We start from the raw sequence: 14780 nt of genomic DNA on the forward strand, positions 1-14780 counted from the left end.
CTTGGGTCACAGCTCCCAGGGGAGCAGGAGAAAGGCCAAATAGGAGAGAAAAATTTTCAGTGTGTTTCTTTAGATCCTGGATTCACTCCCTGGCTCTATAAACAGAAGGGCTGCCCTGCTCCAGCCTTTCAGATGCAATTCCCAGACCCCAGCAACTGCACAGGTAGCTGAGCAGAGAGACCTGCCCTGGGCCAGCTTCAGAGACACAATTCTGAAACCGGTGTGCCCATGAGAAAAAGGAAGCTCTCTTTGTTAAAGAAATAACCAGTGACAGAAGGCTTTGCTGCAAGAGCTGGCTGAGTAAAAGCTTCTTTTACTAAAACCAGTGACCCCCAAATAACTTTAAATCACCTTCCCCCTACCTATTGTGTCTATTTTTCAGCAGTTGGAAGAACTGTGAAGAACCAAAGGGATAGAGGTTGAATTCATTACCAATTCTTCCGGAAGCTTTGTCTTTCTGCTGACCTGAAATAATTTCCATACATTTTCCTAAATATATGGGAGTTAATTGCCAATTTGCATTTTGGTTTGCGTATTCAGGTCTCAAGATAGAAACATAAGCTCTTTATTTCTAGAAAAATAGATGAAGGAAAACTTCTGAAGCTCATTTTCTAATGCCCGAAAGGCTCATGGAAAACAACTCAATGATCTTTCTTTGCTAGCAGACTCTTCAAAAACATCTTAGAGGAGAAGCTCTCCCTCGGGTTTGGGTTGTTTTATGTGATTTCAGTTACATCAGAGAATTTATTCTCCACCCCACAGCCTCGCCAAATCATTAATTCTTGAAAGAGTAACAGGATTTTCATTTTGCCTGATATGTCTCCTTGTAGCCAATCTTGACGTCAGCCCCTTTTGTAAGCAGGAAACTATGAATTAACACCCTGAATTTTCATGAGAAGTCCCCTTATTGAGGCTCTATTAGGGAAAACTCTTCACGACCTTTGACACTAGCTTGCTCGCATTATTAATTTAAATGTCTCAGGGACATCATCTGCTTCTACTGAAATTAATGACAAATGAGTTCTGGAAAGTGGCTTCCAGAGCCGCCCTCATAAGAACAGTCAGGGGAAAGCTCAGTGTCTGAAACGTTAATTGAGATGCGAGGCTTAATAATGTGTGTTTAGCTATGACCCTAAAATCTGCTCGCCTTACAACTTTCCCCATCTGGTGTAATTTGCTTTCTCCACTTGTAAAAATGCACATGACAGCGACAGCATGTATTGTGTGCCATGTTGCAACAATGAAGCCTCGTCTGTCACATGCTTCATTGAGAGAAACTTATTTCTCACCCTGTCTTTACCCAGTTTCCAACCTCTCATCACGTTCTGCACTGGAGTTCTGCCCAAGCGCCATGCCCCAGCCCAGTTCCACTTTGGAGAAAGGAGATGATGGAGCCATACCTTGTACCCGGGTTTCCGCCCTCTTTTCTTTGGGATCTTCACTGCTGGTAAAGAACCAGCTGAAGCAGAATAAAGGTTATGAACTGCCATCTTCATAGGTGTTGAGTGAAGTGGGGGTCGGCCTCGCTTTCTCCCCGGGATCCTCTGAGACTGCATTTCTGCTGGTGCCAGTCTTACAGAAGGAAGTGACAAATCGCTCACAGGCAGAAGAGGTGCTAAGAATTAGTCCAGACACAAAGCAAAACAAAAACAGAAGTGTTTGTTTGGTTTGCAAGGCAAACATGGATCTGGTTTGGTGATTTTGGCCATACCTACCCCTTAAGGGAGGGGAAAACCAAATATGAGAGAGCCAGGCACCATTAGGAGCTTTTAAAGTGCTGTTGGGCTCCTGGTATAATTTCAAGGATAGTGAATTTCCACGGGACTATAGTGAAGTAGGGAAGACACTGGCTAGGTGAGGAGGACAACAGCTTCCCAGCAACAAGCACAACTGATGGTGTCACCAGCAAGCAGACAGCTTTACCTATGTGTCTCAGTTTCCCAGTTCAACTCTGAGCTGAAATAATAACAGTATTAAATAAACACAGCCATTTTCTCACATTCACTCCTACCCTTTGGTTGGGTGACAGATTGTTATGACCTTTTTTTTCCCATGAAAGAAATTTAACAGTACAAATCAGTTGGATTAATGTTGATTATGTCCCCTATCAAAATGTGGACAGAGATTTGCATACAGAGATGTTCATTTTGACATGATTCAGAACTGCAAAAATAAAATGGATAGAGCCCAATAACAAGCAATAGGGGAATGGTTAATATATCTACAGAATAAAACAGTCAACTAGCTACAAGCCTTTAACAATACTCTTTTTAATAACATGAGGTTGAGTGAAAAAGCATCACACAAATTGCATATAAAAGTTATTTCAACTCTGCAAAAATTTATGTGGTGAAAAACTAGAAGGAAATGTGCGAAAATGCTGCCAATGGCAAAGATAGTGGGACTATGGGTAACTGTTCACCACATACAAATCTTTTCCCCCTCGTACTATAATATGCTTAGCATTAAAAATACTTATAATAAGCTTCTCAAGTAAAGTTGGCTAAATCTTGCAGCAAGAGGTAGTTGATCAACCTCAACCTAGAGAACGCAGCTGTATCATGAGCTCAAGGATCACATTTCCTGGAATGTTCAGGAAAGTGGCAAGTGGGACAGAACTTTAGACTTTAATTCAGGGGTGATGTTAGGTGATAAAATTCATTTCTGAGCATTAGTGATACCTAATAGTGGAAATGAGAGGCTCTTTCTCAAAAGGCTGCTGAAAGAGTTGGAAAAGACAATAGAAGCAATCCCTACACCCTGGTCTGGGCAGCACTGCAGGGACCAGATTGCTTTACTCAGGAATGAAAATATCAAATAGTGGGAATTCTTAAAAACATGACAGGGAAGAGACTCCCCTGGTGGCCCAGTGGTTAAGAATCTGCCTTCCAATGCAGGGGACGCTGGTTTGATCCCTGGTCTGGGAACTAAGATCCCACATGCCACGGGGCAACTAAGCCCGGGCACTGCAACTACTGAGCCTGCGTGCCACAACTAGAGAGAAGTCTTTGCATGCTGCAACGAAAGATCTGCATGCCGCAACTAAGACCCAACACAGCCAAAAATAAAAATAAAAAAATTAATATTAAAAATAAAAATAAAATAAAAATTAAAAAAACATGATGGGAAATCTGGGGCATATCTTCTATAGATGTAAGGTCGCTTTGTTAATTCTGTGAATATTAATGGTATTCTATCAATGTCTTGATTTTTCTTAGAAATATCGTACCTAGTAAATAGATTTTTAAAGCATAAATTTACCTATTGACTGTATTGTTAAATATTTCAGATAGATGGACAAGTTATTAAGGATATCAATTTTCTGTTTTTGTCAGTTTAAGAAAAATACTATATCTCATCAATTCTATGATGCATATTTTCTCACATATTAACATCTTTGAAATCAGGATGCACCCTAAAGCACTGTAAGCATGTCAGAATTCCATAGGGAGCATTTTTTCTTTCTTAGTGGTATATGAAATAATGACATGTGATATATTTAAAGACATCTTAGAGTCAAGGAATTACGATCAATGCAGATAAACCCATATATAAACAAATATGTAAGCATCTAGACTATTTCTAGACTTAGTATCTCTGCTCCACAGTGCCAACAAATACCCAAATATTCATTTTCAAAAGAGAGGCTTTTAAAAACATTGAAAAACCACAAAAATTATTCAGTAAGGTTTTTGCTATGTGAAACTTTATCTGAATCCCATTTTGAACTACCATGATCAAGTTTCTGCTTCTTCATAATTAGTTTATCTTTACAGATTTTGGAAACAGGAATTTTCTTAGTCTAGTAGTCTAGGACACGTTTCTCTGCCTTTCTACTTTCCTCTAGTGAGGAGGTCAGCAATGTATTTAATAACATCAAGATCAAAAGTCAACAAGAGAAAATCCACAATCAGAGAAGGCACTGAATTTCTTTCCTCTCGTGAAAATGTGAGTCCTCTGGAAGGTTCAATTAGCAGCACTCCTTCCCTCGTGAGCTGGGATACTCTGCTAACTGAGACACTCCCTCACAAAACTCTTCTTGTTGAACGGGTTTTGAAGAGTAAGGAAGAGTAACAGGGCTCCCTGGTGGCGCAGTGGTTGAGAATCTGCCTGCCAATGCAGGGGACACGGGTTCGAGCCCTGGTCTGGGAAGATCCCACATGCCGCAAAGCAACTGGGCCTGTGAGCCACAATTACTGAGCCTGCGCGTCTGGAGCCTGTGCTCCGCAACAAGAGAGGCCGCGATAGTGAGAGGCCCTCGCACCGCGATGAAGAGTGGCCCCCGCTTGCCACAACTAGAGAAAGCCCTCGCACAGAAACGAAGACCCAACACAGCCATAAATTAATTAATTAATTAATCTTTAAAATAAAGGAAGAGTAACAAACTAATGAGCACATTATCCTAAGAATTTATATCACTCAAAATTACACTTAAGTATCCCCAAATTTCTAATATGCCAGAAATAATTTCCTAGGAAAAATAGTCATCTTTTAAACTGGATCTTTTGTTCTACTTCCCTCTCCCCAGCGGGAGGAAAAAACAGGACTCGTGCTACTTTCCACTCCCTTCTATAGAAGCACATCCATCGCAGGAGTATGAAGGACCTTTCCAGATAACTAAATCTGATCAACGGACTTCATGCTAATGGAACAACAGTGAAGTATTTTTAATGGAATACTAAGTACTGGTTAGTGGTTGGGGAGATACTTGGAGATAGGGAATCTTCCCACAGTCTCCTCAATTCACCATACCTGAATGATTATGTATTTCATCCATCAATCAAGAAGATGCTGTTCCCCAATTCCTTGTTACAAATATATACCATTTTAACACAAAAATAAATCCAATTTTAAGTAATGGGACAGAAAGCTGTTAAAAACTGAATAGTCTATTTTAACCATGGGGGAGTCTCAAAATGTCTTCTTGGAATAATTTTAGAGAGTTGGAGGAAAGCATCTACAAAATGATTCTTTCAATAACAGATCCAACTTCCTGCGCAGAGGAATTCCTGGTGTGGTTCAACTGCTGGCAGGCAGGCTGTGCTATAGTGGAGGGGGTCCCCCATGAGTGTGGCACTCCGGGTGGGTTACGGCAGCAGTGGCTCCGAGGATGAGGCTGAGGCCGGGGGCCCGGGGCCAGCTGGGGACTGGAGGCCGCAGTCGGGGCCAGAGCCCCCTTCCCAGCCAGAAGTTGCCAGTACCCGACAGTGTACTGGACATGTTCCCAGGCACCGAGGAGTGGCCTGCAGATGGTAGCGCAAAACACGGGGGCCGGGTGCTCACCTTTCCCCACGAGCGGGGCAACTGGGCCGCCCATGTCTATGTACCATGTGAGTAATGCGTGAGAAGCACGTGGCTGACACTGACAGGTGCCCCTTATGGGAGGAAGCTGGCCCCACCCAGGAGGAAGAAGCCAGAAACCTTTGACATTGGTGGTGGGACAGAGATTAACTCAACAGAGAGAGAACAAGTTTCAAGAACCAGGGGATTTTTCTGTTAACTTCGTTTCAGGTTTTCTGGTTTTTATTTTTATATTGGGGTGTAGTTGATTAACAATGTTGTGATAGTTTCAGGTGTACAGCAAAGTGATTCAGTTATACATATACATGTATCTATTCTTTTTCAAATTCTTTTCCCATTTAGGTTGTTACATAATATTGAGCAGAGCTCCCTGTGATATACAGTTCAGTTTTGAATTCGTTGCCTGAAATATTTTTTACTAACCCTGCATATAATGTTCTCCCTGCTCATGAGGATGTGACCAAGGGAGGGTCTAGGGCAGAGTGTCAAGGCCATCCCAGACTGCAGCTGTAGCTGGTACTTTATTTCAAAGAGGGCTGTAGGTGTGCTGGCCTCCAGTCCCACCCCACCCTAGCCCTAATGAGTGAGTGGCAGGCAGAAAATACCCAGGCTGCAGAGTCTGACCTCACTCCACTACCCACTACTCTGTGTGCCCTTTAGTAAGTTGCTGACTTCTCAGAGCCTCAGTTTCCTCATCTCTAAAATGGGGATAGTAGTAATACCTATCCTCTAGGACTTTTGTGAAGATTAAATCAGATAATCTATGTCAAGTTCTTAGCACGATACATGGAGAACGTAGTGGCTCTTATTATTTTGTGTTAGATCAGGTAGTCTCTTGGAACCTCCATTTCCCCATCCACAGAATGAGAAGGATTCTCTATACTGCCTACTCCATAGGGCACTTGGGCAAATCGAGTAACTTATTAGGTGTGAGCAGACTATTAACCATGAAGCTCTAGTCACATGTTTGGTTAAAAAAAATGAATAATCTGTGAACACACAGTGGTGGTCCTTGTTGTGTTCTTTGTCTTTATGAACAATTAGGAGCATTCTAAATGTCTATCAGGAGATTCTAAATGTCTAATAAGTGTCTGATTAAAGAAATGAACTGTTTCTGATTATGGGTTACTGTGGAGCTGTAATCATGAGCTTGATTTATGTAATGAGAGGAAGGCTGTCCAACATGTGGTGTTATATGGAGAAAGCCAATTGAAGAACTGCCATGCCCTCAACGTTTTTAACAAATAAGATATATACGTTAGTACATGCACTGAGAAAAGGCTGGGGAAATAGGCATCACATTTGACAGCCTTTATCTCTAGGGTAGTGTCTTGAAAGTGGGCTGTATGTGCCTACGGAAGGGATCAAGATGGTCCATTAGAGAGAAAAGTATTAAAACCTTTTTATGTATTTCTCTTTATCTCATCTTTTAAAATTTCTGTTGTTCCAAGTGTACATTTTATAACACATAATTTTGCAGTGTAGCACACGTATGAAATTTATAAATAAATACACATTTATTGCGGGTAAAAAAAACAAACAAAAAACCCCAGATTCAAACACTTTGGAAAAGATGGTGGCAAAACTGCAGGGTCCCCAAAGTCTCCCTTTCCCAAACTAAGACATGAACAACAACAACAAAAAGTAAAAATAGCAAAGATCAATACTGAAAATAAAGAAAGGTCCCAATCTTGGACTGCAATGGAAACAAAACAGATCGAAATTTTTTAGGGAAAACAAAATTATGGATGATAGACAATCACAATTTATCAAATATTTAAGGAAAAGGTCAAAACTAATAGCAAAGTAAAATACTCAAAGATATATTAAGAGGCTGTCATCAAGCATAAAGAGCCTCTCTGTGTCTTAAGAAACTTCCTTTAAGAATGAGCAACAACGGGCTTCCCTGGTGGTGCAGTGGTTGGGCGTCTGCCTGCCGATGCTGCGCCTGCGATGCAGGGGACGCGGGTTCATGCCCCAGTCCGGGAAGATCCCACATGACGCAGAGCGGCTGGGCCCATGAGCTATGGCCTCTGAGCCTGCGCGTCCGGAGCCTGTGCTCCGCAACGGGAGAGGCCACAACAGTGAGAGGCCCACGTATCGCAAAAAAAAAAAAAAAAAAAAAAAAGAACAACAACAACAAACAAAATCCTAAAAAAAATACACTCAACAGCAAAGGGAAAAATCTATAAGCATTTAGGCAGAACAAACAGATCATTTACAATAGGAAAAATAAACAGGCTAGCTGTCCTCAGCTCCGTTAGCCAGGAGATAATGGAATCACTATGGTGGCCATTTTTCCAGATATTTATCGTTGCCACACTTTCTCCCATCACAGGGCCTTTGCCTACAATGCTCTTTCCTCCTGCTCTGGCTTAGTCCCCTCATTCTTCATCAATTAGCTCAAGGAAACTTACCCTGAGTTCTCATTCGGGTTCCCTAAGCTTAGAGTTCCTCAGCTGTGGCTACTGCATGTAAAGCATCCACATTGGAACTTGGACAAGAGAAGCAGATGAGAACATGAAAGTTATACCACCTGCTGTGCCTCTGATCTAGCAGTCACCTTTCTTCTGCCAGCATCCATAACACCTGGGTGGGCTAACTGCTTGCAGAGGATAAAATTTCAGACCCTTCTCTGTTCTTCATATAGACTTAATAAGAAGTGGAAGGAGTCACATGAAGAAAATAATAGTTTTTGAAATTCTACTTATGCCTTAAAAATAAGGTGAATAAATTAAAAGATTAATCTATCATTGGACAGATGGATATTTCAAGAGTATAATTTTAACCTAAATTATTCTATAAATTAAGTGTAATCACATTAAAAAGCCAAACTGATTTTAAGAAAAGAAAGACAAAACAAAGGCCAGCAGGACAGACTTGCCCTTCTGGTTCTTAAAATATGTTATAAAACTATAACAATGGCAGTATTATGGTACAGAAATAAGCGATCGGATTAATGGAAAAGTTAGTCCAGAAATTAAACGTATATTAAGTTTCCATTTGTTTGAAATTTAGGATCATTTCATATCAATGCAGACTGCTCAATAAATAATTTGTGGACAACTGGCACTTAGAAATCAATAAAATTTTAACTATACGTCAGCAAAATAAATCCTAGAGATATCTAAGACTAAAATATACAAAAATAAAAGACACATTAAGAAGTGCCAGAGACAATATAAGTCAACATTTTTATACTCTTGGGATGGGAATGGACTTTCTAAGTATGATGGAAAACTCAGGAAGTGGACATGGAAAGACTGACGGACATGACCACGAATGCTTTCATACAGCAAAAGTACAATCGTGAATAAGGTTGAAAATAAATGAAACTCTGAGGAAACCATTTGCTACATACGGAACCCACAGAAGGTTAATACAAAGAACTCCTTCAAATTACTAAAATAAAAATTAAGACTCCAATAGAAAAATGGGCAAAGGACACGGACAACTCACAAAAGGCAGGGGGTGCGTTGGAGAAGGCAAGAAAGAAAAAAGAAGAAAGAAAAGGAAGGAAGGAAGGGAGGGAGGAAAGAGAGAGGAGAGAAATAAATGATCAATTATTACAAGAAAAGATTCTAAGCTTCACCGGTAACCTTCCAAAAGGTAAACTGAGATATCATTTGACATTGATTGATAAATGTGAATAACCCTGATAATACTCCATGTTGGCAAGGGGGTAGAGGAAATTCCCATTTACTGTTGGTAGAAGTAGAAATTGGTTAAATTTTCTGGAGGACAATTTGAAAATCACTTACAAGCTTTATACGTGCACACTTCCTAATCTAGCTCTATCACTCCTAAGGATTTATCCTAAGAAGATAATCTGGGAAGAACACAAAGATAGATGGCCAAGGATATTCTTCAAACATTGTTTATGATAGTAAAACACTGAAAGCAATCAAAAGGCCCCTCTCAAAGCAGCCTTCGTTTAATAAATTATTTCACATTCATAAAATGGAATACTCTGTCATTTGTGTGTATATACATACATACCTATATACATGCATTTATAAAGATTGCAAAATAGCATTTATAGTATGATTCTATTCATATCTCTTTTACATATACAGATAGAGATAAATCTGCATGTGTTTAGGCATAGAAAAAAGTCTGAGAAAGATAATCATCAAAAAGGCTGATGGTAGTTGCTCTGGGCAGAAAAATATTGAAAGATGATTTTGTTTTCTTCTTTGTACCATTTTGCATTATTTGAATTTTTAAACCATAGGCAGAAAAATAGTATAAAGGGAAAATAAACAATGAGTGAATAATTCTCATTCTCCGGAAGTTTCTATTGGAAATGTGTGCTTCTTTAGATGGCCTTTCGTTTTCTTGTTTTCTAATGGTTTTGGCTCCTAAGCCACAGAACTTCACTGGCCACTGCTTTAACATCTCAAATAAATTGTAACGAAAAGGCAAAAGACTTTATAACCAATAATACAGAGAAAGTTGTTTCAGAGCTAAGAATGTCCATAAACAGATGGTGCACAGGGGTGCTTTGCTGGGCTCCTGAGAGAACCAGCTCACTGTGTTTACTGGTCTTGATACCACCTCCCTGCAGGCACTTCCACCCAGGTGGCAGCTGGGTTACTGCCCTTCCCCCAAAGATTTCCACTCATCTCCAAAGACCTTCAAAAGACCTCAAGTGCTGTCCAAGGACATCCTAGCCATGGGCATATAATTTGATACATCCAACTATATAAATCATTTGAGAACTGTCAAAATCCTGAAGTATATATGATACCTCTGAATTTCTCTGCTTTCAGTTGCGGACTTCGGTAAATACAGACTGCCTCAGTTCACTTCAGAATTAGAAGCCATCTTAGAGCAAAGAGCATTAGTAAACATTAAAAGATTCTGTCCTTAGAACAACCTAACATTCACGTCTCTAAATCTCCAAGTTATAACCTTTAAGTGGTTGTCAAATCCTGACAACGTATTAAATCAAGTGATTTGCTGCTGGTTTTCGAAGTCTCCCTCTTCTTATCAAAAAAAGGCTTGGCTAGAAATATTATAGCTGAAACCAAGAGAAACTAAGATCTAGTCTATGAATTTGGGGATGACAGTTTACCTGCTTGCCTTGCAGATCTAATACACATAAATCAAGATCCTGGCTAATGGTACTTCATCAAGGTAAAGAACAAGGAATTACCAAATTCAAAGCATACACCAGTCCCATGGGGCCATTGAGTCACCTAATTCAATCCTGAGGCATGTGTTCATGTATCCATTCATTCATTCGCTGTTTCATTTATTAATACATCCAAGAAATATCTGTTGAATATGAAGTGAGTGTCAAGTATTGTGCATAGACACTTGGATTACAGACAAGAATAAATAAAACACATCTCCCTAAGATATGCACTATGGAGAAGCAGACAAGTAAGGAGGCAATAATAATATGTGAGGTAGATGGTATAACAAACGTTTCCTATGAAATGCTATGAGAACATCAAGGAGAAAAGAAATCATTTCTTTTAACAGGGTTGGAAAGAGTGGATGCAGGAGAAGCACAAAAAGGTGACATCAGAGCTAGGATTTTCCAAGCAGAGCAAGCTAAACGCACAGAGCTGGTGATACAGCAGGTACGTTCAGGGATGTTTGGTGGTGCATGGAGAAGGGATGGGCCAGCTAGACCAGAAGCAGGGCCAATGGCTTTCTGTTGTTTCTAAAAGCATTGAGATGAGGTAGTTACAAGGCTCTCTATCCTCCTAATGGACTCGAGATTATTTCCTTCTATTAACTGCATGGGGTGGGTTTCTCACCTTGGTGTCAGTCATGCTCTTTCTCACTGTCATTTTAAAAGTACAACCAGAAGACAACCCTCAGAATAGGAGAAAATATTTGCAAATGAAGGGATTAATCTCCAAAATATACAAACAGCTCATGCAGCTCAATATCAAAAAAACAAAAAACCCAATGAAAAAATAGGTGGAAGACCTAAATAGACATTTCTCCAAAGAAGACATACAGATGATCAACAAACACATGAAAAGATGCTCAACATCAGTAACTGTTAGAGAAATGCAAATGAAAACTACAACGAGGTATCACCCCACACTAGTCAGAATGGCCATCATCAAAAAATCTACAAACAGTAAATGTTAGAGAGGATGTGGAGAAAAGGGAACCCTCCTACACTGTTGGTGGGAATGTAAATTGGTACAGCCACTATGGAGAGCAGTATGGAGGTTCCTCAAAAAACTAAAAATAGAATTACCATATGACCCAGCAATCCCACTACTGGGCATATACCCTGAGAAAACCATAATTCAAAAAGATACATGACCACAACATTCATTGCAGCTCTATTTACAATAGCCAGGACATGGAAGCAACCTAAGTGTCCATCAACAGAGGAATGGATAAAGAAGATGTGGTACATATATAGAATAAAATATTACTCAGCCATAAAAAAGAACAAAATAGTGCCATTTGCAGAGACATGGATAGACATAGGGACTGTCATACAGAGTGAAGTCAGAAAGAGAAAAACAAATATCGTATAATATTGCTTATATGTGGAACCTAGAAAAATGGTACAGATAAACCTATTTGCAGGGCAGGAATAGAAAGGCAGACGTAGAGGACGGACATATGGACACATGCAGGGAAGGGGAGGGGGGGATGAATTGGGAGATTGGGATGGACATATATACACTACTGTATATAAAATAGGTAACTAATGAGAATCTACGGTACAGCACAGGGAACTCTACTCAATGCTCTTGTGGTGACCTAAACGGGAAGGAAATCTAAAAAAGAGGGGATATATGTATACAGATAACTGATTCACTTTGTTGTACAGCAGAAACTGACACAACATTGTAAAGCAACTGTACTCCAATAAAAATTAATTTAAAAAAAAAAGTACAACCGGAATCTTATTTTCTCTCGCTCTGGGGGCACCATGTTGCATTCACCATAAGCCAGAGTCTCTAGCATCATTCTTTTGCCAGCAGCCTCATACGTACCCTAATACCCATGGCTCCCCAGGCTGCTTAGGTCTGTATGTGAGGTAGTTTCAAGCAATTAGGATGTGCCTTGGCATCTATCTAAAATTCAACCACTCTCCAAGGTGACGTAAGCCCTCCTGCTTCAGGGTCCTTCCTTTCTCCACACACGGATCTCTCCCTTCTCTCAACTCCTTCACCACCTATTGCCTGTGCCGCCAGTTTCAGCAGGCACTGATTAAATGATGGTTTATATAGTTTTCTCATTGCAAGCACGTAAGTGATTTCTGTCCACCCCTGGAGGCCCGGGGCCATGTTTCTTTCATTTGTCACTATGCTCTTCACAGCACCTGGTGCAATGTTGCCCCCACAGAGTGCACCTGGCACCTGTGGCAATACTATTCGCCTTGGAGTCCGCCATCTCACCGAGGCTCCCGGCCCACAGCTGGTATCAGAGCTGTGCATTCATATGTTTTAATTTTGGCTAGAAATATATGAACGTAATAGAACACTTTGCTGGTCAATGAAAGCTTCATACCATAAGAAGAGGGACAGCAATATAATCTGTTGAATGGAGAAAAAGAATTCCCTTAATATATATTTTTCCCCAATTCTGTCACAAAAATTGGGCCAACAGAAGCCAAAACCAACACTCATGTGTACTCACTCCTGGCACTCACTTTCTGTTCTCTGCTACTATTTTCCACTGGAAATAAAAACCAAGACTCCTTAGAGGTAGCTAATTCTGTATCTTGGGGACAGAGAAAGGCCAGAATTAGCTTGGAACATCTTATTATTACCAGACAAGGATGACTTTAAGAATATCAGGGGTGGTGCTAAGAGGACAAAGAAGCAAGTTGTAACAATTTATGAATCAACCATAACAATAACAATGGTAATATAGTGAATTGAAATAACTGTTTGTGAAAGGCTATGAATTCTTTATGATACTCAGAAGACTAAGCTAAGGTGCCCCAAACTCTTATTTGTAATTGTTTTAATACAATAGAAGGGAGAATAGAATAAAATATAATTTATTTACCCACTGATTGCATACTGATATGCCCTTGTCTTTCCACGTCTAAATACACATGGGTGAGTACAAAGAAATTATAAATAAGCCAGCTTATTCTGGAAAAATAGCAACTGACCCAGGAACAAGCCCCAGTTGTGCCACATAATAACCAGGTAGAAAGTGGGTTCAAGAGAACGTTGAAGGCGATGAATCTGCTCAGTGTCTTTAGAGGGGTTCTAATGTGCAGACTTACCCCCTCAGTCCCCAGAGATGAAGCTTCTAGATGTGCATAGTAAGTGTGTGGAGACTTCAAGGTGCAGGCAAATCCTGCACAGAACTCCCAGCTCTGCTGCTGGGTAGGCGCAAGGGCTTCCCGCCTCCTTGTAACTGGCCGTCGGCTGAGAGGGTAGATTCTAAAGCCTGTCACATCCATTCCACCCCTGGCTGAATTTATAAAAGCCCCTCCCTCCCTGATTCTGCAACCTTCCCTGCATCAAGGAAGGGTGCAGCAGCCAGGGTGATAGAGAGCCAAAATTCATATATTTAAGGGGAAGGAGGAAAGATACATGAAGGAAGAGCAGAGACTATGAGCCTCGAAGTGGGGAAAACACCCATTCCAATCTGCAGGGTTTGGAAAAATGTTAGAACATTTGAAAGAATGAGAGACAAGCACACCACAGAGGTATGAATTATTTACTGGCTGGGAAGCTGCTCGGCGGTACCCTCAATCAGCTGTTTTCTGGGTCCTGCCAGTACCCTCAGCTGGCACAGGAAGAAGAGAAAGCTGCTTCTAACTCCAGCACCGCCATCTGGCCTAGAACTGCTCCTCAGAAGGTAAACTTCAGAGGACAAGGGAAAGCAGAGGCCAGACCCCAGAGGGACTGGCTGCCACTTCCTTGTTTCAAGTGTTCACCCCTTTTTTAAAAATCCAGTCCCCCCCCACTGACAGGCCTCCCCCCTCAGGTGATGGCCTTAGAGAAGGCAGCCCTCGGGAGATTCCATGGGCCGGTCCTGGCCGGCCTCCCTCAGCTCCACCCCTTATACTGCGCAGCAGTTCTCTACACCAGGGGCCTGGTCCCCAAAGCTGTTTTCCAGGCTTGCCATGACAGCTGGCTGCTGGCTGCGTTTGCTCAATGGGAAGTGCCGGTCTGAGTTTGGAGGTGGCTGTTGGCATGGGTGAAGCCCGGGCTCTGTCACCCACTGCCTCTGCTTTGCTGGGTCTCCGCCAGGAGCTGCCTCTCCTCTGAGGCTCTAGCTCCCGCCGGGCAGGCCCACGTGGTCCCACGCTCTGCTGGGTGGCCTGGCCCTGCCTCCTGCCACACCACCTCGTCCCTCTGCCCCTCTAGCTGACAGTGGCTCACCTCCAGGGACCGTGGCTAATGGTCCAGCCTGCTGTGTTGGCTCTTCCATCACTGTGCCACCATTTCCCTGCATTACATGCCCAGCGCCTTAAAAATACTAAAGAGGTTTCCTAGTTAGACCCCGACAGACTGACATGGAAAGGC

General features: G+C 41.5%; 1 protein-coding gene across 3 annotated transcripts in view; it reads right to left on the reverse strand.

Annotated features, from left to right (window-relative positions):
- Window positions 1–1556, reverse strand: part of SCML4 (Scm polycomb group protein like 4) — a gene marked incomplete at both ends in the record, with an annotated part of 58963 nt that extends 57407 nt beyond the window's left edge. For all 3 annotated transcript variants that reach the window (XM_079716618.1, XM_079716617.1, XM_079716616.1), the window contains one exon: window positions 1401–1556. In XM_079716618.1, coding sequence (XP_079572744.1) covers window positions 1401–1556 — 156 coding nt within the window. The remainder of the gene's footprint in view (window positions 1–1400) is intronic.
- Between the last annotated feature and the right edge of the window lie 13224 nt (window positions 1557–14780).

Source organism: Hyperoodon ampullatus (assembly GCF_949752795.1).
Source record: "Hyperoodon ampullatus genome assembly, chromosome: 12".
Classification (NCBI taxonomy): domain Eukaryota; kingdom Metazoa; phylum Chordata; class Mammalia; order Artiodactyla; family Ziphiidae; genus Hyperoodon; species Hyperoodon ampullatus.